Here is a 26,725-nt window from a genome sequence, read left to right on the forward strand (position 1 = left end):
ACCTACTGTCATATAAAGAAAATATTATTTAGGGGTTGTTTCTCAGATTTGCCACAGAATTCATACAAGTTTTGGGTATAAATACTGTTCAAGTATAAAATTAGTATAATATTGATTTGGTTCTTTTGTTTTTCTTTACCTTCCTAACAGGAAGTATAAAACTTACTCAGAGCAAGCACATTCCTTTCCTTCCTTACAACAGATTCAAAAGTAACTACCAAATTAAAACCATATGCTTTTCTTATGACTTGTTTTGTTGTAAAGGAGTATTTATTGGATACGTCTCAAAAAAATTAGAGTTTCTTTTAGAAACTATTAAAAGTAAATTTAAGACATAGAAAGATTTTATTTCATAAGTAGCCACTGTTTACCTGTACAGGAATAATCATCGATTCTGATGTATCCTGTTTTGCAGATGCACATGAAAGAACCTGGGGTGTTGACACACATCGTATTCTCCCGGCAGTAATGGCGGCCTTCAGCACATTCATCGATGTCTGTGAAGAAAAGGTAGAGCGAAGAGGTCAATAGTAGGCAATATTCTAGAGTTCCTCTGTAATTGTCTTTGGTGAGGAGAGGGAAATAGTTACTAATTGAAATGCATTTTTAAAAAGCATTCAAAACATTTCCTTTAATAGGAATGTTTGATGTTCAAATGACAGAAACCAAAAAAGTTTTTTCCAACAGCTCTTGCTGCAGTTTCAAAGGTATCTGTTTCAACTTGCATCATACTAAACATAACTGAAAATGTTCAGTGCATTCATCTACAGATGTTTGATAAACTGAATCAGAAAATACACATTGGGCTGCCTTAGAGTCTTGGAAGCCTCTATCACTGAGTTTATCATATATTATTTTTTAATTCACTGGTTATTCTCAACACTCGGTGAGACCCCACAAGAGGTGAATAAAATATTCAATATACACCAGAACTTTAATAACCTCACTTAAAAGTGTGAAACCAATAACATGTAGCTTATTAGAGATACAAGTAGAAATATAGTTATCCCAGTAAGTTTCTGAACACAGATGAAATTATAGTGCAGAGATCTGATATAAATAAGAAGCTATAAAATAGTAAAATAAGATAATAAATTAAAGAACTTCTGTAGTAATTCACACACCAAGTTTTGAGTGTAAAGACTTACAAATGCTAAGCCAAAATACGCACTAGTACTAATTGGGAAGAGTGTGAATTTTGACAATAAAACTGTCCCAATTTTATAGCACCTCTCTCTGCGAAACAAAGTATTTTACAGGTACTTTATCATTATGTAATACTCTTTATGAAGAGCCTTTATGCATTGACCAGGTAAGATATTTCTCCTCCAGAAGTCCGTTTTCTCAAATGCTTGTGGTGAATCCACAAACTAGCATTGCCCTCATTTGTACTATTAAGAGAAATGGATCAATTATAGGAAATAGCCAGGTGAGTCACCACTATACGTAGAAGTCATGCATTTCATATAAGCTCAACTATGTTCCCAGTCCTGAGAGTATGAAAGGAAGTAATTGACACAAACTCAGAAAGCTACATTTTAGAGCTAGAAAGTTCTTGGCAATCATCTGAGCTAACCACAATTTTTATAGATGGAAAAACTGTGGCCTAGAGAGGCTCAATTTTCCATTCAACTTCTAAATGAAAGTCAAAACAAATTCAAAACCTCTTAGCGTACAAAATCCTTGCTAGTCTGGCCCTTACTTTTCTGCTTTTCTATCTCCTTTCGCCCTCTCAGTGTTCTGGCCACACTGAGCTTCTGATCACGCCTTGAATGAGCCACTCTCTTCTGATCACGCCTTGAATGTGCTGCTCTCTCTACTCCTCTCCCTGTCATCATTACCAGTACATCTTACCCACCAGGGGAAGCATCCTTCAAGAATCTCTTTAAATGTCTCTCTATGGAATCTTCCTTAATGAAATAAAATACTCCCTATGCAATGCTCTCTTGGAATTTGGTACATGTTTCCATTATAGATTCATCAATTTCACCTTTATTAATTTTTGTGAGCTTCTTCTGCCCAATAAATCATATATACTCCTCGAGAGATCATCTTATTCATGTTACTTAACTCTGGCTGCATGTTATATTTATCTGGGACACTTTTAAAAAAACATTGACTCCTGGGCTAACTCATAAACACACGCTCCAAATTCTGATTTAACTAACAGTGGTGGAACACAAGCAATGACTTCTTTTTAAATCTTCTCCATGAGTCTAATGCAGGAATTAGCAATATTTTTTAACAAAGAGCCAGATAGTAAATATTTTAGGCTTTAGGAGTCACAGGATCTCCATTGCAATTTAACTCTGTTATTGTAGCATGAAAGCAACCATAGATAATATGTATGTAAATGAACCTGGCAATGTTCCAATAAAACTTTATTTATAAAAACAGATGGTGAATCATATTTGGCCCACAGACCATAGACTGATGACCCCTGGTCAAACGCATAACCAGGATTAAAAATCACTGAGTATATAATTCATTTTTGTATCCACAATACCTTGTAGGTATACCAGGACATTATGAGGTCAATAAATGCTACAAAATTAATGAATAAATGCTTCAAGGAAGATCTAAGAATGGCTCTAAAATATTCTGATTTCTTGTATAATATTCTTCTCATGACAACATGCTACTTCCAAATGTTTGCACTAGTCTGCAAGGAAAGTATCACATTGAAATACAGCCTAAAAATCAAACTACTGTGTTTCCCCGAAAACAAGACCTAGCCTGACAGTCAGATCTAATGCGTCTTTTGGAGCAAAAATTAATATAAGACCCGGTATTATATTACATTATATTATATTATATTATATTATATTATATTATATTATTATTATATTATATTATACCCAGTCTTATATTATAGTAAAATAAGAACGGGTCTTATATTAATTTTTGCTCCAAAAGACACATTAGAGCTGATGGTCCGACTAGGTCTTATTTTCTGGGAAACACATTATAAGCAACCTGGGAGAATATGATGGAAACTCATTTGCTTCCAGGACCATAATAGGAATGATATGAGATAATTAATATGCTCAGCTGGATCAATGGACTTTAACCCTACCCCTCTGAGAGAGTGCTGTGGAGAAGTGAGTTACTGAAAGCCATTGCAGTAGTCCCCAGGGCTTACGCTTAGGAGCTGGAGGGATGGCCACGAAGATATCCATGTGCACAGAGGCATGAAACACTTACCTCTGGGGATAAAAGAGCCAAGAATAAGGAACATAACTCAGTGAAGACATCTTAGTTATTAGCGGGAAGAATTATTGAGTACATGGTGGCATTCCTCAAAAGAAGAGTAGTTCCTAGTGAGAGACCATAGATCCTAGTCGAGTCAAGGAAGTAGCTTCAGTGCCCAGAGTAGGGCTGAGTGCTGGCTGGACCAAGCATTCCTTACTGAGAGCACTGTACCTCTCCTCACACAGTCTCCTACAGAAGGAAACCTACCCCGGCATGAGTAGGTTTCAAACCTGGCAAATCGAACTCTGGTAAATCAAACTCTAAGTACATGTGAAGCACCCCAGATCCCTCCCAAGATATTTAAGGAATGGGAACTGAAGAGTACTAAGTCCTACGGGAGGAGATGGAGAAAGAGACAGCAAATTAGGGTTATTTCTGTGGATGTGATCCAATTTACAGCCGCAAATTATGGGATGAGTTGGTTCATAAGATAAATAGAGATTATCTGTGAAAGAGTAATACTGTCCCTCGATTGCTTGTTGTTAGGTCTACATGCCAGACTGTTGGGAGACATTGCCCCATCTAATTTTCTTTTCTAGATGGTTCACTTTTAAGCTATCATACGATCAGAGAAAACACGAAGTTGGGTCATAAAGCAAAAACAAGGAACTTATTTAATGTGATGCCTGTTAGGAATTTGAATGATTTGTATCAGGTAGAGTATTGGATTCATGACCAAGAGAGATGAAGTGTCAGCCTTATTTACTGAAGCAGTACTGTGAGGGGAAAAGAAGTACAATAATAAAACATACCATCACAACACTGGACACCTAATCGCCAAATGCCTTTATAAAATTCACACACCCCATCTTCAGAAAAGGAATTCCCCAAAGAGCCGCATGTACATACTAAAATTGCAAAGTTACATAAATGTAATTTCCATTTACATGTGTAGATACTCACAGGCACAACAATGGCACGAGTAAAAAGTAATCAGGTGGAAAATCATGTTCAAACAGTCCAGGGTGTACTTTAGTTCCAAATCCCAGTTCAAAAATGTAATGAGCCAAATTCTCACAATTCAATTCATTTCTCTACACATTTATTGAATGTTTTCTATGTCCAAGTCACTTTACTAGATTTTCAGTCACATCGAGGACTCTAAGAGTTAGACCTACAACCACAGGTGGATAGCACACGGGGTGCTTCAATGTAACTTTCGCCTAAGCAGAGAGCATTACACAAAGTTGGAAAGGGCTGCCACAGAGACAGCTTTCGCCAAATAGAAGTTTTTAAGCACGAGCTAGATATGCTCGTACAGATTCCAGCAAAAGGTATATACTGGGCCATGTGGCTTTTAATGTCCCTTCCAAAATTAGGTACAAAGAGAGTTAAAGCACAGACCCTGCCTTAAAAGTACTTAACAGTCCAGGAAACAGTAACATCAGCATCTGCATCCACTCAGGTGCCTTCTGCGTTTTACGCCTGCATTTTAGAGAGCAATATCTCCAAAGAGATTCATGGTTCCTTGAAAATAGAGTATTGCATGGTCAAATAAGTTCCTGGATTGTTATATTATCATACTACTCACATTCCCCTCCTTAAAATTCACAATGAACATGAGCAAATTACAGGCTCTGCAATTTCTAGTTGTTTTTAAAAAATCTTCATTCATTTATTCAACAAGTATATAATGGACATACACTGTGTCCAAGTACTGCAACAAATTCTAGCTGGAGAAATAACTTAAACAATAATATTATGACATCATGCGTACTATGTAACAGAAACATATACAGTGTGCATTAAATAGGCAGCAACAACTTTTTTAACACGCTGCTTGCTTGTTCTGAGCACCTATTAATGTGGAACACATTGAGGGATTTATATTTGGTGATAGAAATAAGTTTATAACTTTCCCCTCTCCCAACTTGAGGATCTGATAATGAAATTAAGAAACCAGGGCATACTTACATGAATAACAACCTGAGGTCTTATAGGTTAAGTGTCAAAAGAAATAAAGAAAGAGAGAAAAAGAGGGGGGGTTGGGAAGGAGGGAAAGAGGGACGGAGGGAGGGAGGAGGAAGAAACAGAGGAAGAAGAGAAGAGGAAACAAAAGAGAGGAAAGAAAGAAAAGAAGAAAGCATACACTACAAGGACTGGTATTCAGAGGAAGGTTGACGATAAAGGCCAGAGATAACCAAGGAAAATTTGATGGTATAGCAGGACTTGGTGTGGATTGTAAAGTAGGCTTAAAGTGAGACTTGCACAAAGTTGGAGCAAGCTGCTAAATAAGAGAGTTTCCTGTCAAATAGAGCTGTTCAAAGATGAGTGGAAGTACTGTAGAGATTCAAGTCCAGTGTAGGCAGCATAGACAGCAAAATATGAAACGCCGAGAAACAACAACTATTCCAGTTGATTGGAGTTTGTGCAGTTAAGAAATGAAAATACAGTTATGAGATAGGAGACACAATGTGACTATGCTTAAATGTCCAACAAATATGAGAAAGGCACCTTATTTGCTGTGATATGAAGACATTAAAGCATTTGGAAGGAGGGGAGTGGGAAAATGGCATAGAAAAATAAATCTCACAAGAGTTGGTAAGATAGTGCAATGGTAGAGTTGATGAGAGGTACAATCAAGGTGAGAAGAATGTTCATGAATGAATAAAAGCCTAAGTCTTAGGTGGTTACTAAATTTAAAGTGACCTCTCCAGACTCCATCTCTCCATATTACTTATCAGTGTCTGAAAGTCCTATTAAGTTATTTGTTAATATGTCTGTTGTCTATTTATATTGGAATATAAAATTCAGGAGGATAGAGACCTTGTTCTAGAACAATGGCTGGTCCTCACTAGACATCTGCTGAATGAATCAATGAATCCTTTCATGGCTTTTCACCTGGAAGGAAAAAAGGTAAGTAGTTTCATTTATACTGGTCTGACCTGGAGCTCAACTTGGCAGAGCGAATCCTTTGTCTTCCCAGTACATTGCCGAGGCATTCACTCAGACACAGGCTTTTCTACGAACAGTGAACATAAGCCACCAAGATGAAATAATCTTGAACAGTGGGAGAACACTGCAGTAGGAATAAAGGAGCCTGGATTCTAGTCTTTGGCTCTATTATAAACCTGACAGGCATTTCATCTCTCTGGACATCAATTCCATCATCATAAAAGCAAAGGCTAGACGTTTCCAAGTCATTACCAGGCCTCATACTTTACAGTTTTAACAAAGAGAAGATGATCTGTATGGTTGCAGTGGAGAATCTGATCCTCCAGGATTTTGTAGGACACACAGTCATACTTCACCAAACTTGAAAAGCAGAAGTAAACTGTATTTCTTATACTTGAACAACTTCTCCTATTTCAGGATAATTCAAGCTGATCTATTTTAGAAACAGGAATTTATAAATTTATAAATTCCCTTTTATCCTACCTGAAAGCTGAGACCAACTTTGCAATTATTGACAGCCATACATTTTTTAGACCTGAGAGGAACTTTAGAAATTATCTAACCTAACCCCAGTCATTGACAATTAAAGAAATGGAGGCACAGAGATGCCAGAGACAAATTAAAGAGGTGGCAGGGATCAGATTGTGAAACTTTCATGAGCCATATTTAAAAATTTGGACTTCATTCCTATGTGAAATGGGAATGCTTTTAGGAAAAAATTAATGGAATCAGATCTGTGTTTTTGGAAGATCTCTCCAGCACAAGTTTAGACAGCCAATGAGCAGCAATCATAATGAGAACATGCTTCCAGACCCCAGGTCCCAAATTAATGTTCCATTTGGCCTGCAGACTGGTCCCCAGACTACCCTTGGAGGCAGTGGGCACTCAGGAATGATTTCCCCCTCTCCTGTATGCTTCTGCCACATAGCCCAGTTTCTCCATCTAATGCCTTGTATGTCACTGGTGCCATTTTTTTTTTTTTTTAAAGCATGGTGTATTTCTAAGGCCATAGCATTTATCTCAAATTTGCCCTGTAAAAGAATTATATTAGCATATTAATGAACACTAATGCCTTCTTGTTTAGCCAATAAAATCTTGAAGTCATGGAGTTCAACAGCAAGAGTTCCACATACTGAAGAATAATACAGATCAGTATGGATTATTTCTAAGTCTTGGCCCATCAGCTGTGAAACACTGTCTTGGCAAAGTTGACAAAGAGATCAATAACTTAATTCATAAACCGGGAAAAAGACTAAGTTCTGAGAAATGTAATAGTGGAAAAGATTTGAGAGTAATATTTGGGAAGATACGAGTATTTTTTAAAAAAAATTGCAAGTACAAGTAGGCTGCTTAGTGAAAAATCAGTAAAGAATAAATTAAAATGTCATTTACAAATAAGGTAGGATTTAAAGTAATGTTTTAAAGTCAGTGGCATTAATGAGCTTGCTTATGAAATATTAATTTTTATGTATTAAAACTATATATGTATCACTTAAATGTGATTTTTTTTGACATCTCAAAATAATAGCCATATATTTCCTTCATTCATTTTTTAATTCATTCATTGTAAATTGTATAGTATATTCTTCAAAAAGAGTGAAAGCTATATTAGCTTTTTTACTGCTCTTAATAGAATATATTATTCCTAGCTTTAGAATTCCTACATCTAAAATATATATGTGGAGACATGCAGAAGAAAAATTTCAGATAGGGTTTAGAGTGGATTATAAAATAATACCTATGGGGACAGATGAGATAATTTGGAAAATTACAGGGCAGAGAAAACAAGCATGAGTAATTTACCCATGTAACTAATGTTTATTGAATTCCTACTATGTTCAATATGTTTACCTTACCACCCATGTCATAGCCTTGAATAAGACAACTGTAGTATCTGTCCTTGCAGAGCTTATGGTCTTTCTGACAAGACACAAACAATAATTTCAAAAATTTTATAGGAGTTTGACAAGGATAGGGCCATCTGGGAAAAAAAAGTAAGTTCTAAATCTAGTCTTGCAGTCAAGGCAAAGCTTCCAGGAGGATGTGATTTCTAAGCACAAGGGTAAAGGAGAAGTAGGATTATCCAGGTGAGGTGGGAGAGAAGAGAGCATTTCAAACAAGGGAACTATGTGTAAATGTTGGAAAGTGAAAGAATGTGATATACTCAAAGAAGAGCAAAACATTCCATGTGGCTAATGAAGTAATTTTGTGTGATGATCTTAGAAACCATGTGAATTTGACATTATCCTATGATCAATGGGAATCTGTTAAAGTTTTTTTAATCAATTTTTAATACATCATGAGCACAGTGTATAAAATGTAAAAGATACAGTACAGTGCACAATAAAGTAAGACTGACCCACTCCCATTTGGTTCTCCCATTCCCAATCCCTGAGACAACCATTGCTACCAGTTTCTTGTGCAAACTTCCAGAGATACTCTACACCCATGTAAGCACACGCATGGGGCGCGGGGGGTGTATATGCTTCTCCTGTGAAGGATTCTAAGCAGGGGAATGAGATGTCATGAGTTGCTAAGCAAGATCTTTTAATTGCAAGGTAAAGAATAGATTACAGAAAACTGGAAGCTAGGAGGAAACTCAGTAATTTGGATTCCTATGCCTGTGACAGTATATTCTTGTTGAATATGGAGACTATGGCAGATTCAATATATACATACACATATACACACACACACACACACACACACACACACCCCACACACATAATGCCAAAAAAATGCATACATATTTTAAGAAAGGAAAACTGTATTAAAATTGTAACACCCAATATACACTGATAACAAAAGATGAATAAATGTCATATCTGACTTCTGCAATTACAAGAGGTGCTCAAAGTGGTTACCATCAGCGTCCAGACACTTCTGATTAAGGTGAACTACTGCTTGAGCAACGTTGACCAAAGTGTCCACTTGTATACATGTTTTTGGCAACCCCGCTATATACACACAAATACACACACACACACACACGATCTACAATTGGTTGCACATGCAGATGAGGGAGGGGAGCGCTCAATCATAACATCCTCTTTGCTTAACAACTGAGTGGATCTGCACTGTGAAGAACTGGAGGGATGCATTTGTGTGACAGGGGCGTATGGTTTTAGACATGTTGAATTTGAGGTGCTTATGGCACATGCAAGTAGAAATGTCCAAGAAGCAGCTAGATATGTGGTCCTCGAGGTCAGGAGAGAGGACAGGGTTGGAGGTCAAGATCTGGGAGTCTTAAACACAGAGAAGGCAATTAAAGCCACGGTGTTAGACAGCATCACCCAGGGAAAAGGTGCAGAATGAGGAGAAAAAAAATAAGATGGAGCCCTAGGGAACATTTAAGGGGCAAGAAAAGAAAGGAGACTAAGAACGATTGCTCAGAGAGGTAGTGGCACAGCTAGAAGAGTGTTCGAGGTAGACAAATGTCAAAATAGTGGCCAGCTATCACATTTTCTACACACCTTCTATAGTTGGGGAAATCCCCAACTCCCCAAGAACGAACTCACAACTCAAATCTTGAGTGTTCTTGGCAGTTAGTACATAGGCCTGGAACCTAGGACTGCCAATTAGGGGCATGCAAGCAAAACTTCAAGATGAGAACTCATGACTATGCAAGGTTGTAAAACCTTGTAGCAAGTGTAAAGGAGAAGGCATTCAGTACTTAACGTGGTGGCAGTGGCATAGCTTCTGGAGTCCAGTTCTGGGTATTACCAGTGAAAACTATGCAGTATTTGTGTGACTTGTGACGTTGACACTAAGAGGCAGAGGCAGTGGGATTTGTGCCCAGGTGTGATAAACATAGTCTTGGATGAATATCATCTATACCTGTCCTGCCACATAAATTCTGAGCCACCTAACATCCTTCAAAATATTCCTTTTCTTCTTAAACTTCCAGAGTGGATTCTGTTGTTTGCAACTCTGATCTCTCATCAATACAATGTATTATTATGAAGACAAGGTAAATAAGTGTTTGAAGGAGGAAGTAATCAATAGAATTAATTGCTGCCTAGAGGTCAAGCAAGATACGGCCTGAAAGACGTCTGATTTAACAATATAGAAGTTATCAGTGACCTTGTTGAGAGCAGTTGTTTGGAGGGGATATGGGATGAAACATCTAGATTGAAGTGGGTTAAGGAGAGGGTCTAACTTGAAGAAATTGAGACAGTGAAAATAGATCACATCTTTAAGAAATTTGGCTATCAAGGGGAAGAGGGGTAATAACACAAAACGAGAAGTGGATGTGGAAGGAACAAACATTATTTAAATGCTGATGGGAAGAAGCAAATAAAAAGAAGAGGATAATAGATGGAGCAAGTTTCCTGCGAAAACGGGAAGAAGTGAGATTCAGTGCTCAGATGCACCTATAACTCCTAGGAGGAGTGGTGTCTATTCCCCTGAGACTAGGAGAAAGAAGAAAGGGTGAGTGTGAAGCACCTGGGCTTACATCATGGGAGCAGGATGATAAGGAAGTTAATGTTCCTGATTTCTGTTTTGTTAGTAAAGAAGGTTCTCTGCTGAGAATAGGAGAATGGGTAGAGTCAAAGGATTAGAAGCAATGGGAGGTCTGAAATAATCATTACAGGAAACGAGAGGAAACTGAGCTGGGATGCATAGTAAAATTACCAAGCAGAGTACAGCGCACAGCTAGGGTTGGTAACCATGTACATAGCGTTGTAAAGATCTACCACTTGACATTTTTATAACACTTTGATTTTACAGTGCATGTTCCTATGCCTGATATGTTCATTCTCACAATAACCCTATGACCTACATGAAACAGACAGAATTACTCCCTTTTCACAGCCAAGGAACCTGTTCAAACTTGAGAAGTTTCCTATATGTTTGCTGTAGGTTAGTGGTTGGCAAATCTAGAATAGAATCACTCCATATAACCCACTGTTCTTCCACAATCTGGTCCCTATCTTTGCAGTTTAATCTACTAACACTCCTGGATATAATCTTCCTGCTGCAGGAAAACTCCAAAACATGTCCTCCTCTTTCTCTATGCTGTTTCTTCTCTGCCAATCCAAATTGGACTCACTCTTCAAGGCCCAGATGAAGTCCCAATTCTTCCACAATGTCTCCCTAACCTCTTGGGCTATGGAGATTCCATCTGTCTGTGTTTCCACACTTTTTGTCTCTGCTTATTCATGCCTAGTTAGTAAGCTGTTTTGGCTGAATCCAACTTGCTTGAAACTAATGAACAGACAGGCTTGTTTGAAAGACTGCCTTGTCATGCTGAATTTGAAAATTCATCAAGTTGAATGCTATTCTTTCCAAGAAGGCAGATTAGTATTTTTAAATATTAAAAACTAATTTAATAAATATGTTTATTTTGCCAAAAACAAGGATTTCAGTCATTACAATATCCAAATTGTTGCCCATTCAGAGTTATTAGATTAATCTATCCATTACATCAGTGCTTTCATGAGAGATACGGGGCCACTCCAATTTCCAATTGCTTGTTTGTACATAAGTCACTAACTGCATTGCTGAATTTAACAATGTTAATATTTATTGTTGGTTATGAAGTATGGTCTCACAACAATTCAGTACAAACAAACATTATATGTTCTACAATTTCAGTTCCATTTCTTCATTGTCACAGTCTTATCTAAGGATATGAACAATCTGTAGAAATGTTTGGGAGTACATTATTCGTATTAAAGAAAAATCACTTGAGGGAAATTTTAAATGGAATAAAAATGAAAATATTCTTATGTCTGATTAAAATCCCAGAGATCCATTTTTTATCATACTCATGACTATGAAGCATAATTTAGAACCATAACGTGTTCACCCCTGAACCAACGCTTCAAATTCATTAAAGGTAGCACCGATTTTCTAACTGTCCCTGTGTCCCGACACACGCAGCTCTTTCTGCTCAGCAACAGTCCTTTGCCTAAACAAGCCAGTCCTTCTCCATCACATTACTGAAATCTCTCACTTTTCTCTGTCATGTTGATGATTTTGTGCCTAACTGCTTCCCGCAATCCACAGTTGTCTCCAAAAACCTTATTTCTATTTCTATTCATAATATTAACAATGAAACTAACATTTATTCCAATGTCTCTTGCTAGGACCATGTCATTTCATTTTTTCTTCACAGCTTCACATTTTCACAACAGATTCCCAACATAATCTCAGGACCAGTGAATCATGTTTTATTTGTTTTATTTGTGCAATCCTGATATATTGCTAGCCATACTGTTTTCCTGCCATCAATCATGCTCAAACTTCCATCGCCTATCTCCAAGCCTTTTTTCAGATGTCCTTACTACACATGATTAAAAAATCTTATTTTATATTGGAGTTGGTTCTGCCTTTTGAAAGTTAATGAATACATAACGGGAAGACGAGAATTATAAAAGAAATGCTCATAGTTGTGTTTCATTTCAAGCTAACACTTGTTAAGTGACTTCAATACTTGTAACAAATATAACTAGAACATATGACTTGAAATTCTTGGAAGACAAAATAGAGCTGTTATTTATAATTTAATCTCTAAGTTATACTTGACCTTAAACTTAATGGAGTTGCAAAAAGGCTTTTTCCATCAATTAAATTAAAAATTGTTAATCATATGGTACCTCATGTCACTTCAAATGCATCCTTTTTTAGGGAGGTGGCTTTTAAAATATAATTTTCATTTATCTAATGAAATGATAACGATAATGAACTGCTGCCTCACCTAAGACATCTGCAATTAATTTAAAATGAATTGTTTAAGTCTAAGCAGACATTTTCTCCCTAGAAATAATAAACAAGTAATTATCAAGTATTTTAACCTGCTACGCATCTACAAAAAAAAATAACACAAATTCCAATGGTAACATTTTAAGTCTTCTCCTATAATTTGCAAAATGAAGATGAATTATACATACTCTATATTGCAGAACTGGTTAGAATATTATTCAGACCAAGGAATTTGGAATAAAGTGGTTTGGTTCTGGAAACAGACCATGGTAACTTAGTTACTGAAGTAACTGAAGCTGAAGATCTTATTATAACTGGCTTAAAATATAAGACAATATCATCATATAGATTCTAAGAGGATTGTTACCACAAGTTTCCAATACACTAATGGTGTACTATCTTAGTTCCAAAAATAAATCCATGTTGTATGAACTGACTGTAACACTGGCACTAATAAACATACGTGAGAAACAGAGGTTTAATGACAGACTTTCACCAAGGACTCATTTTTCTGGAAGGTATTTTCACATACTTAATCTTATTTAACCTCCATTTCTCTAATAACCTCAAATGACAAATTATCTGCATTAACAGATGAGGAGACTGAGGATCAGAGATATTAAGTGATTTGCACAAGTTCTGACAGTTACTAAACAGAAGAGGTAAGGATAAAATTCAAGTCTTTTTGCCCAATGTTCTTTCCTTAACATCATAGTTGCTCCCATTTGTCAAAAATGGAAAGATTGTGATTTGATCCACATAAATATTTTATATTCATTTGTTTATTAACTCCAACAATTTCTTCTCACATGTATTTTAAAAAAATAATGACAGGTGATTGTACGTATAAATCTGCAAAGTATCCACCCAGCTACCAGAATGACTATTAGTGTACAAGGAGCGTGTACGAAATAAGCATTTGTTCTGATTTACTTTTCAGCATTGACACAATTGACTACCAAAAGGGTGACGATTATACTGGTATAACATTGGTTGACAGTGAATGTGTCATCATATCATATTACAAAGAAATGCAAAGGTAAGCAATTTGGTGAGAATAGTGAGCCAAACAAAACTCAAACTCATACCAGAAATTCAATAATGCTACCGGCTATGAATACAAATTTCCTTGGTTGTTGATGAATCTGAGGCCTCCCTTCAACATCTCCCCAATTACTTCTGAGCGTACCCTGAGTATCTCTGTGGGTTCAGAAATAAATAAACACATACTCACCATCACTGCCCACTACCCTGGCCCTGGGCAACTTCTGGGGCTTCTCCATGTCCTCTGAGTCTCTGCCCAAGCTAGGACAAATCCCTGTGTCCCTACTTTTGTCCCTTTAAAAGAAGCTCCTATACTCAAAGCTACTCTTGAGACAACATACAGCATCTTCTTCAGTCTTCACAGCATGTTCAGAGCTACTCAAAAATAGACCCCAAAATGTTCTTCCACCTATTTTGTATTGTTCTTTGGCACCTAGACACTATAGTAGCCTTGTTTATGGCCTAAACATGAGATTTTGTCCCCTTCCAGTCATGTCATTACGTTTCTCTCACCATTCAGTATAAAACCAGCCCAAAGAGCCAGGTAGGTCTTATGTGCTTGTACATAAATGTCATACTCATATAAATATCATGCTCACATATAGCCATTTCCTATTCTATACTTAGGTTATACCAATGGTTCTCAACTGGAAGCAGTTTTGCCCTCCAGCAGATATTTAGCAGTGTCTGGAGACACTTTTGTTTATCACAAGTAGGAGTGGGACTGCAGACACAGGTGTGCTGCCGGCATCCGGAGGACAGAGGCCAGGGATGTTGCTAAACATCCTCCAATGCACAGGCCAGCACAGAACCCACAACAAAGAATTATCTAGTTCAAAATGTCAATAGTGTCAAGGCTGAGAAACCCTGGTTTAAAGTAACACCACTGTAATACACAGGAATAGATGACCACACAGGCTCAACAATTCATCTTTCCAGGCAGCAGCATATTTACCAAAGATAAAACAATATTACTGAAAATTCATCCTTAGAAGGATCTCAATAAAGAATTAGTCTAGGATAGTCCTTTTGAAACTTTAATGTGCACAATCACTTGTGAAGCTTGTAAACATGCAGATTTTTGAGACCCAACACTGACTTACCTAACCAGAATTAAGGTTGTATCCAGGAATATGCATTTTAAACAAGCTCCTCAGGTGATTTTGCTGCAGCTTGAACCACATTATAAGAAATCATGTTGAGGAAACCAAATTGTATCCTGATGAAAATAAACTGAGACAGTGAACACTAAAGTTCCTCTCTGGTTGTGCATACAGCTAAAAAACATTGGATGGTTACCAAATCATTTTAGGTGATAAGTTAATAAATTTACGCCTCAAACCAGTACTCTTCAAATTTTCCTATGTTTAGGAATCACCTGGCCATCTTGCTATCATGCAGATCTGATTTAGTAGGTCTGAGATAAAGGAAGAGATTCTGTATTGCTAACCAGCTCCCAGTTGGTGACCTATATTGCTGGTCTTTGGACAAACACGTTGAGTACTAAGGTCTAAAAAAACAGCTGCCAAAAGTCTGTAAAAGACCGGGACTACTTATTTTAACAAAGCACAAAAACATCAGTCAGAATTCTCATTTCCATCTGCATCTGGAAAATGGGCACAGACTGTATGTAAATGTTACCTCCACTAGAAAGTCAGCTCCCTGACAGCAGGGGCTTAATCAGTTTTGCTCACAGCTATATGACCAGCACTCACTCAAGCCCTGACACATAGTATGTGCTCCATAAATACCTTGAATAAATGAATGCTGAACAAAGATTCTCTAAATGAAGTTTAATGATAGAGGCCATTCATACATCAAACTACCAGAAGAGACTATACATCCACCTCAGAGCTAAGTTCATGGTCTTAATCCTATTTAATACATAGATATATCATTAATTCCTTGTTGCCCCGAAAATAAGACCTACCCAGACTATCAGGTCTAATGCGTCTTTTGGAGCAAAAATTAATATAAGGCTGAGTCTTATATAAGAGCCAGTATTATATTATTTTATATTATTTTATATTATATTATATTACATTACATTATATTAAAGACCCAGTCTTACATTATATTAAAATAAGACCGGGTCTTATATTAATTTTTGCTCCAAAAGACGCATTAGAGCTGATGGTCTGGATAGGTCTTATTTTCGGGTAAACACGGTTGATGATTGATTTATGATTTCTTCTCTATACAGCATCCAAAGTGATTATGAACTCCAAAAGAGTTAGATAAATATTTTCTATAGAAGTGCATTCTTTGGGGGGAAAACTCATCTGGCCACAAAAGTCACACAAGTATGGTGTTTTGTTTCAAAAGAACAGTGTATGAGGAGCCTTGATTGCTTCTTCAACTTGCTTTGCATGAGAAACTATGCCTAAGAAGAAATTCAGAGAAGTTTAATCTTTATTAGGTTTGATTTTAAAAATTTAAAGTCCTTCCTTCATATCAATGGAGACTCAGACTTCAAAGAAAAAAAATGCCCCTTTTCTCTGATTTGCATATCTTACTGGAATTCAAGTTTACAAATGAATGGAAATTGTTTTTGAGTCAGAGAACGCTGAACTTAATCATCACAGAGAGTAAGTGATGAATGAGCCCAGAAGAAGTGCTAATGCGAGTTCAAACTTGGCTGTGTCACTGAATAGGGATTTTCAGAACTTCTGCATCAAAACTACTCAATTGGAGGAGGAGTGATTTTCAGGAAACAAAACAAAACAAACATTTCTTCAGCATTGTAAATATGTTAAATATAATAGATGTTCCTCAATGCCTAAAAACCCTTTAATACTTCCATATTTCACATTAATTCTGACAGCTGTTTTATGTTGCAACTTTTCACTTGGTTGGATGGATTGATGAGGCCATTAAAAGGCCAATTCATATTTGGAATCATCAGATATGCTTTTCCTCTTCTCTCTTTTTCTTAATCTGTATTATAATTATAATGGTTAATTTTATGTGTCAACTTGACTAGGCCTTGGGATGACCGGGCATTTGGTAAGACATTAGTCTGTGTGTGTCTGTGAGGGTGCTTCTGGCTGAGACTAACATTTACCTTGGTAGATTGACTGAAGCAGAGTGACTGGCCAAATGTGGGTGGGCCTTATCCAATCAACTGAAGACCTGAATAGAACAAAAATGCTGAGTAAGAGGGAAACTTTGCCTGCCTGACCGATTAGCTGCCGCACTAGTATTCTCCTGCCCTAGGACTGGAAACGTCCACCATCGGCTCTCCTGATTCTCAGGTTTTTGGATTTGGCTGCAACTGCACCATCGGCTCTCCTGGGTCTCCAGCTTGCTGACTGCAGATTTTGCGACTTCTGAGCCTCCATAATCACATAAGCCAATTCCTTATAATCAATCAATCTCTATCGTCTATCTATCTATCTATCTATCTATCTATCTATCTATCTATCTATCTGTCTATCTATATACAGTGGTCCTCCTCGTCTGTAGGGAATATGTTCCAGACCCCAGTGGATACCTGAAACCACAGATAGTACCAAACCCTATGTATACTATGATTTACTATGATACATATACACCTATGATAAAGTTTAATTTTTAAGTTAGGCAGTTTCACAGATAGAAGATTTGTTCTTAGCAAACTCAGCATACATTCTTTTTTTCCTTTCCTTAATATTACTACATTGAGAACTTTCACTTTTTCAACTGAAGGAAGCACTCATGGCTTCTCTTTGGCATATCCAAATTGCCAGCATCTTACACTTGCAGTTTGGGGCCTTTATTAAGTAAAATGAAGGAAACTTGAACACAAGCACTGATACTGATACTGACAGTATATCAGATAACCAAGAAAGCTACAAAGTGACTAATGGGGGTGTACTGGACAAACATAATTCATGCCCAGGATGGGACAGGGTAGACAGTGCCAGATGTCATCACACAATTCAGAATGGTGGGCAATTTAAAACTTACGAATTGTTTATTTCTGGAATTTTCCATTAAATATTCTCAAACCATGGTTGACCGGGGGTAAATGAAACCATAAAAAGTGAAACTGCAGATAAGGGGGGTACTGCTGTATGTCCTGTTGGTTCTGTTTTTCTGGAAAACCCTCATTAATACAGTAACCTTGGACTTTTTTTTTAACTTAAAATACTGTACCATAACACACCACAGAGCGTGCATCGTTAACCATAGTTTTGAAAGCTGCAGTGTCTGCTAGAATTCCCTAATTAATCCCACAGGGCTCAGTCCTCTGGTTATTTATCCCCACTCTGTTAAGCAGGCCTCCATTAGCATCACTGGGGACTTCTGTGCTGTGTTTACAATCAGAAGATTGAGCTCATTCTACATCTTTCATATTTTTTTTGCAGCAACTCTGTAAGGGTATCACTCACCTTATTCTTAAAGAAATCCTCTCAGAATAGCACTATATTGCACAGTTAATGATATGCAGATACTGGCTATGTCAGGAATTCATCACTAAATTAATTAATTGTGAAGTGGTGAGCAGCTGCAGAAAAAGGAAGGGAGTGAGGGAGGGGAGAAGGAAGGAAAGGAGGGAGGGGACAAGGACAAAGTGAGGGAGGGAAGGGAAGGGCAGGTAGAAGGGGAGAGAGAGAGAGAGAGCGAGAGAGCGAGAGGAGAGAGCGAGAGAGCGAGAGAGCGAGAGAGCGAGAGGAGAGAGCGAGAGAGCGAGAGAGCGAGAGAGCGAGAGAGCGAGAGAGCGAGAGAGAGAGAGAGAGAGAGAGAAAGATAGAGAGAGATTGCTTTCCGATCGTCTTCCTATGTGGGTTATTTACCATGGTCTCAGCTCCTGACAGTTTCTGTAATGCCAACAAGCTGATTTTCTTTTTTTCCCTTTTCAGAAACATTCAATTTTTAAAGCCAGTTAGCTGCTTTAAAAATATCTTTCTAAAGAAAAATCTGTATGCTGTGTTAACTTAAAAATAAGAATTAGATTACGTATCTAATAAGTAAATTAAAAATACTAAAGATTAAAAAACACTGAATTTGAAGATAGATGACATAAATTTGAACCCTGGGTTTACTGTTTGTTATCTAGGTAAATGATTTTGGTCAGATCATTTGATTTCTAAGCTCTTCAAAACAGGAGGTTAAAATAATGCCTGCATGGTGGGACTGCTGGATGAAGTAAGATGTTGTATGTAGAAGGCATTTCAAATTTCTCTAAAGAGCCATATGGTTATTAGTAGTTGGTGTATTATTATTATTATTATACCATTATTGATAAACAATAGCAGAAAAGAAAAATACAAAGTAGAAAAAATAGAGAAATTGCTGTTTTCCTTAAAGTTATGTTCACATTACTACTTTGTACATGGGCTAGAAGCTCCGAAATGCAAAAAGGTAGCAGAGGCATCATTAACAAAAGGACTGCATTAAAAACACAGGAACAGGATGGAAGGAGACAGTGCTTCTTTTGACATGATGGGTAGAAAAAAAGTATTTGAACTGGACATCTAAATATAATCATTTATAGTTTACATTTGAAGATGTGCTGTGTCTGGCACAGGGCAGGTGCCAAACAAATGTTTATTAAGATTCCAATCTCCATGTTCAACATCAACCAGCATTTATTAAGCACCTTCTATATGCCAGACATTTGATATTCAAGTGAGTTGGTTTGCAAATTGTAGACAAAATTCAAATCTTAAGTAAAAACTTATTCAGTAAAAGCAATGGTGGAGATGGGAAAATTTCTGGGATTTGCGGTTCTTTTAATATGCATGCCATTTATCAGCTCACACATAACTTAACAAATAATGACTGCTATAAATGAATGAATTCCTTTTATTACACTACTCAAAATAATTTTTAAGGCTAATACATACCAATTTAAAACAACTTAATCCCTTTTTCAGCTATAAAATTCAACATGACAATCACAATATAAACACAATTCAGTAAGTTCAATGCTTGTCCTGAATACTTATAATTTTTTAGTGATGAGGTAGCTTAAAAGTGCCCATCTCTTCAGCATATCTCAGCTTTTCAAATCATCAATAAACAAATATTTCTTAACCTCTAATTGTCTGTCTCTTTTTAGAAGTTTGGGAGAATGCAAGTAAAATAAACAGTCAATGACTGCAAGGTACTCACAGGTGGGAGAAATATATACAGACACACACATATGAATCCCTTAATAAATAATATAGCATATAATTAAATATGTTACAACCGGACAATTGGATATAAACCAGTACAGAGCAAGGTACTCATTCTTCAATCAGATAAAATAAAAATTAGATTTGAGAAATTAAATCTATCTGCACTTAATTCATTAAGAACATCTCCAAAGAAAAAATAAAAATTAAGCAGTCTAGAAGGATAAGTAAGTCATGGGTAGTTAGAACAAAAAGCAAAAGGTTTTTCTTTCAGATTGTGTTAGTTTGCTAGGGCTACCATAATAGAGTACCACAAACTAGTGGTTTAAGCAACAGAAATTTCTCACAATTTTGTAGGCTAATAGTCTAAAACGAACGTGTAGGAGGGTTGGTTCCTTCTGAGGGCTATGAGGGACAATTTGTCTCGGGCCCTTGCCTCTTCTGGTGCTCTGCTGGAAATCTCTGGTGTTCCATGGGTTGTAGGCGTAGCACCCTGATCTGTGCCTTAACAAATGTGATCATTGGCACTCCTCTAGTTCAAAACTTTCACTAGCTTCCCCTTGTTCTCAGCATAAAACCATTGGTCTTTACTGCGCCCTGTAAGGGGCTGCTTCCCCATCATCAGGCTGGTCTCCCTTGCTCTTTGCCTTCCTGCAGTTCTTACAAAGTGCTCTTTCCGCCCTGAGGCTATTAGACGCTTAGGAAATTCCCTTCTTTCCAACCCTTACTTATATGCCTGGCTGATTTTTACTTAATCTTCAGGTTTTGGGAAAAAGAAACAAAACTATTTTCTTCAAGCACCACCAGCCATCCAGATAAGACCCCCATTAACCTATTTCTCTTTCAGGTCAATTGCCACATGTGCAATTAAATGCTCGTTGGTGTAATGATCTGTTTATTACCTTTCTTGCCTGAGAGAATATCAGTCATGTATATCTTATTTACTGTTTCACCTCTAGCCTAGCCTTGAACAAAGTAGGTATTCAATAAATATTTGTCAAATGCATAAATGAACTTCAACATTTTACCATTGCTGTTTTAATCCTGACCTAGTAAACAATAGTAAAAATCAATAGTCTTTAAATTATAAGTCATAGTCATATCATTAAAACAACGCCACAGATTTAGTAAACAAAATTTATATTACTTTATAGATTATCACTTGCTTATTTTTGCATATTATGACAAGTCTAATTTCTTAGAGGACCAGAACTGTAAGACCAGCTGATAGATAACATGTACCATTGCATAAAAAGATTTTTAAATGTTGCTTCTAGGAAGTCAAAACATCCTGAAAGTTAGCAACAACAATAAGAAAATCAAAAGGAAAACCAAATTTGATTGAAATATTGCAAAGCCTGTTAACATAAATAACAAAAGATGTAATATTAAAAGTCTAAATGTATAAAAAATTCAAGATCTCTATAATATACCAACAAGTTTTTCCATCATTTTCTTAACTTGTGATGATTACAGCTTAAAACAAAAAATAAATAACATGAAGAAATTTACAAACCATTTTTCAGTATGATCCATTCAGAATGGAAAATAGCTGCCAATTCGTGCTGAACTTGCAGATAAAAACGGTGATCTAGTTTTTACAATTAAACCAATTTTCAGTAGGTCGCATTGTTGAGTCATCTAAATCTCTGCCCTCTTCCCTCGAATTCTTTATTGTCTTGATAAATGGCAACACCATCCATGTATTGCTCAAACTCCAAACCTTGACTCCCCTTGATCCCTCTTCAATTCTCCTCCACAATAAACTATCTGCAAGTATTGTTGGCTCTACTTTCAAAACATACCATGAATATGCTCCCTCCTCTTCACCTCCCTTATCCCTTTCTTAATCCAGGCCACCAACATCTTTGCTTAGACTACGGCAATTGCCTTCCAGCTGGTCTTCTTATTTACACTTCTCCCTACCACAGTCAACCCTATAGTTCTTCTAACACATTGTAGCCAGAGCTATCCTTGACCATACAAATCTAAGCATGTCACTCTGCTACTTGAGACAAATCTAAATCTTTACAAGCCTCCCTACATTATCTGGACCCTGCCTGGTTCTCCAGCTGTCTCTCCTCTGACTCATCTGCTCCATCACATTATGCTTCTTTCTGTTTCTAGAACAACCAAGCTAGTTCCCACGTAGGGTCTTTCTACTTGCTATTCCTTTTGGTTAGAATGCTCCGTTCCAGATCTTTCTATGCTGTTTCCTTATTAAGTCTCAACTCAACTAGCACACCTCCCCCTCCAGTCTCAGAGCTTTCCCTGACCATCCCATTTAAGTCAATCCACAAACAATCTCTATCACATCATTCTGTTTCCTTTTCTTCCTATTATTTATTACTACCTCAAACTGCCTTCTCTATTTCTATGGTTACCCACGTTCTCTGTTTCCCCCAGAAGCTAAGCTCCTGAGCACAGGAACCTCATCAGTCTTATTCACCATTTACTACCCAATGTCTAGAAAAGTACTTGGTACACAGTAAGTAGGTGCTTCTTAAATATTTATTACATGAGTGAATATACTTAACGACAATAAAAGCAGCAGCTCAAAATAAAGATAATGATCATAAAATTAAGATTCAAATGGAGGTATATGAATTTATATCATGTGGTTTCATGTTATACACATTAACAATACCAGGGGGGCTTATTGTACATTGCAGATCTTAAATATTGTAATGAAAAACATATTATTTTACTAAGTAAGTTTAAGTCCATTTCTTATATAAAACCTTTCAAAATGAGGAATTTTAAATAAACCTTTATTATGAATGGGGAACAGAAGCCATATGTCCTTCCTTTAGCAAAAATGGGCTGGTCTCTTCAGAACTGAATCAGAAGCATTTAAATAATTACTTTGGGGGGGGGAAATGTCAATTTTAAAAAATGAATGCTGATTTTTAAAGTAGAATAAAATCTACAGAAAGCTAAGGGAAACAATAGAAATTGGTTTCCTGAGGGCCAATAAATCATCATGTAGCTAAACTGAGGCTACATGTTTATATCTTGGAGGTTTTCCTCTCCCAGTACTGAGGGCACATTCTGGACATTTGATAAAGATAAGTCTAGAACCCTCCAAATGCCCAAACACCACCACATCAGTGTTCTTACTTGTAAGACCCACTAGCTAGTCGCACAATTCATGAGAATGATTCAACTCTGGTTCAGGGAAATTATAAATTACTGCATCTCATGGACTTGTAGGGTCTTCATGGATATTTAAAGTCAGAGGATTTATGAATGGCAAGGGCCTCCTCACGATATTTGGACTGTTTCCATGAGAGAATAAACTACCTGAGTTATTAGCTAAAATTTTAAAAAATAACTGGGAAACCATTAACTCCACTGGAGCTATTTACTAAGTACCACAGAGCATGAATACAAGTACTGACATGACTTACGGTAGCAAACAAAACCAGCAGTGGGCACTTTATCTTCCTGTTAATTGATTGCCTTTGTTATACAACACTGTCTGGAAAAATCTAACTACAATTCTAACTGCAAGCCAGGGTAATCATGTCAATACGGGAACTATCTGAGTATCTAATTATGGAAGAAAAAAAAAGAAGGCAATTTCACAGTGGGATTATTGTTCTAATTCACGAAACCAGCCATGTTCACTTATTAGTCTGACATAGAGCAGATAGCTGAAAAACTTTAATTTGAAAGATAATTATTTTTAGCTGATTAATATGGTTCAAATTAAATTCACTGCTTTTAATGGGCCCATCAACTTGACAACCTGGGAAATTAATAAATTTTACATGCAGTAATCCTAGGAAATTTATACAGCTGAGCTACACATCATTACAAGGATTACCTTCACAGTAGGCACTGTCCTCTCGAAGAGCCCTAAAACCATCTCGACAGCTACAGACGGCCCTGTCATTCAGATTTCTGCAGACGGAATTCTCCATGCAGTTATGCCTTTCAGAACAAAAGTCATAACCTACAAAAAAAAAAAAAAATTATTAAGGTAAATGAGCCATGGCAAAGCAAATAAACTTTTTCTACTTAATACTTCCTTTGATTTAGAAGCTATTTTTCCCTAAATGATTTTTTAAATTGCTATCTTTATCTAGTGTTTACAGAACCATATGCTGTGTGTACTAAAAAGTTTTGTATGTGTAAACTCAATTTTTTTCTTTATATGTAAACTCAATTCCTACTGCAAGTTACTTCTGTCTTATTTCTGACTTTATAAATGCTATCTAGTCCCGAACATTCTAATAACAGTCTTCCAAATATCTGAAACAAAGCAAGAGCCTTAGAGTCCAAAATGATGATATACAATAGAGAAGATAACACAATGAGAAAGTGATCTGAGAAGTAGCAGTTGAACATTATTAATAACTATGGGTAACAGAAACCAAGCCAGATGAAATGTGCACATTGTATACTTAAAAAATGAAACAGACAGCCCAGCATCCTTTAAAATTTTTCAAAATGTGTTTAAAAATGAAAATTACACCACTTCAATCTAATTTTCTCTGGAAATTTGCAAGGCAAAGTATGTCCACTCAAAAGAAGGAGAATATTTTTATGAATTACAAAGATTTCACAGATTCCAGAGTATTTATGAGAGGAAAGAAAAATGAAACGTTTTATAAACAGTGACATCAATCATGTGTAATTTCTCAGGATCTCATTTTCCTGTGTGAATCCCTTGTTCAAAGATCATCTAAGATGCTGAAGTGAGAAGCTTGAACATTAGAATCCATATTTAATGGAAATTACATGATTATACATCATTCAAACAATTTTCAAGTTGCCTGATGCATAAGTTATCTATCTGGTTTTACATGTCTAATGAATTAACATCTCAGTCCATATATAAAAGAAGACTAGAAGAATATATTTCATGTAGTAAGAATAAACTCATCAGCCTACAATCAAGAAAAGACTTTTACTTGAGCAACTCATGAAGATAGAAGTTCTAAACTGGCTCATCTTATTTGTAATCAAGTTACCACAAAATGACGTATTCAGTAAAAGCGTGGACTAAGCTCCACCACAGCTAGCAGATGTATCTGGTACAGCACAATGATTGGTGTCCATTCTGATTGGTTTGTGCCCATAATGAATATGACCCACAAATTAAAACATATCCCTCATGAAATGCAACTACAATGTATACTAAAATAACAAATGAAGAAACAATAACTCATAGACACAGACAATAGTTTAATGGATACCAAGGGGTAGGGGGGGAGGAGGGTGGTAGATGTGGGCAAAGGGGATCAAATATATGCTGATGGGAAGGGAACTGACTGGGTGGTGAACATACAACGTGATATATAGATGATGTAATACAGAATTGTACAAATCTATGTAACTTTACTAACAATTGTCACCTCAATAAACTTTAATTAAAAAAATTATCTGTACAACTTAAACATAAAGGAAAGTGATGCTCTCAAAATGCAATGATGGCATTAAAAATGAATAGAAAAGATCAAATGAATGAATTATGTCCACAGAAATAAAAGAAAATAGAACAGAGGTATATGAAGACTAGAAAAATACAGTGGTCCCCCTATCCTCAGGGGTTATATTCCAAGACCCCCAGTAGATTCCTGAAACTGTGGATAGTGCCAAATCCTATACGTATATACTATTTTTTTCTTATACATACATGCTTATGATAAAGTTTAATTTAAAAATTAGGCACAATGAGAGATTAACAATAATAAAGTAGAACAATCATAACGGTATACTGTAATAAAAGTTATGTGAATGGTTTGGGGGCCATTAAGTAAAAGAAGGGTTACTTGAACATAAGCATCACGATAGTGCGACAGTTAATCTGATAAACAGGATGGCTACTAAATGACTAATGGACGGGTAGTGCATACAGTGTGTATACGTTGGAGAAAGGGCTGGTTCACATCTTGGGTGCGACAGAGAAGGATGGAGTGAGATTTCACCATGCTAGTCACAATGGTGTGCAATTTAAAACTTAAGAGTTATTTATTTCTGGAATTTTCAATTTAATATTTTTGGACTACAGTTGACCATGGGTAACCAAGGAGAAGGGGGGACTACTGTATATAGTGAATAATAGCATTTAAATCCCTTGACAACTTAAGTTTTCTTGACAAGATTCCTCACAATCCAAATTCTCATGATTAAAACTGAATATTTAGAAGTAAAAAGTTCATTCTTAAGAAGAAAACATTTTTCTCCTAGGGTCTTTTTATATCTTCTTTAAACAGCTGAATCGAGACCATATTTCTTAAAATGTATTCTATTGCCTTTTTACAATGTCTGAGGGGGAATAATTTCAGCTAAAAAGTCATCTTCATTCTCTATTGCAATAGCTCAGTACATCATCAACCTAAAATGAAAAGGCTCCAAAAAATAACTTCATCTTTATTGTAAATTAAAACAAAGTTACTAAAAATACTGCCCCATTCCTTCAGATACACAAAGAATTAAGCGATCATGTTCTAACACAGTGCTAAATCTCTGTGTAATGTTTGAAACAACTTTTAGAGCTGTGACTAAGAATAGATACTGTTCCTGATGCATTTTTTATTTTTCTCTCATAAGCCTATTTTATTCAATACTTTCAACTTTTCCCTTTGCTGCATTTTCTCTTCTCCCATTTTTCAGACTCTGCCCAATCTATGCCATCACTGTCTATGCCATATGCCACCTCTATTACAACCCATTTCCAGTTCTGCCTAAGGAAAGGTGAGACCCTCATCTCA

The 26,725-nt window shown here is 36.5% G+C and overlaps 1 protein-coding gene across 3 annotated transcripts in view; it reads right to left on the reverse strand.

Annotated features, from left to right (window-relative positions):
* NELL2 (neural EGFL like 2) overlaps nucleotides 1-26,725 on the reverse strand; it is a 316,912-nt gene that overhangs the window by 141,770 nt on the left and 148,417 nt on the right. For all 3 annotated transcript variants that reach the window (XM_019748417.3, XM_074325809.2, XM_019748418.3), the window contains exons 13-14: nucleotides 23,833-23,961; nucleotides 372-497 (exon numbers count right to left, since the gene is read on the reverse strand). In XM_019748417.3, coding sequence (XP_019603976.3) covers nucleotides 372-497; nucleotides 23,833-23,961 — 255 coding nt within the window. The remainder of the gene's footprint in view (nucleotides 1-371; nucleotides 498-23,832; nucleotides 23,962-26,725) is intronic.

The sequence above is a fragment of the Rhinolophus sinicus genome, chromosome 1 (assembly GCF_057876585.1).
Source record: "Rhinolophus sinicus isolate RSI-liver-muscle chromosome 1, RSI-T2T, whole genome shotgun sequence".
Taxonomy (NCBI): Eukaryota; Metazoa; Chordata; class Mammalia; order Chiroptera; family Rhinolophidae; genus Rhinolophus; species Rhinolophus sinicus.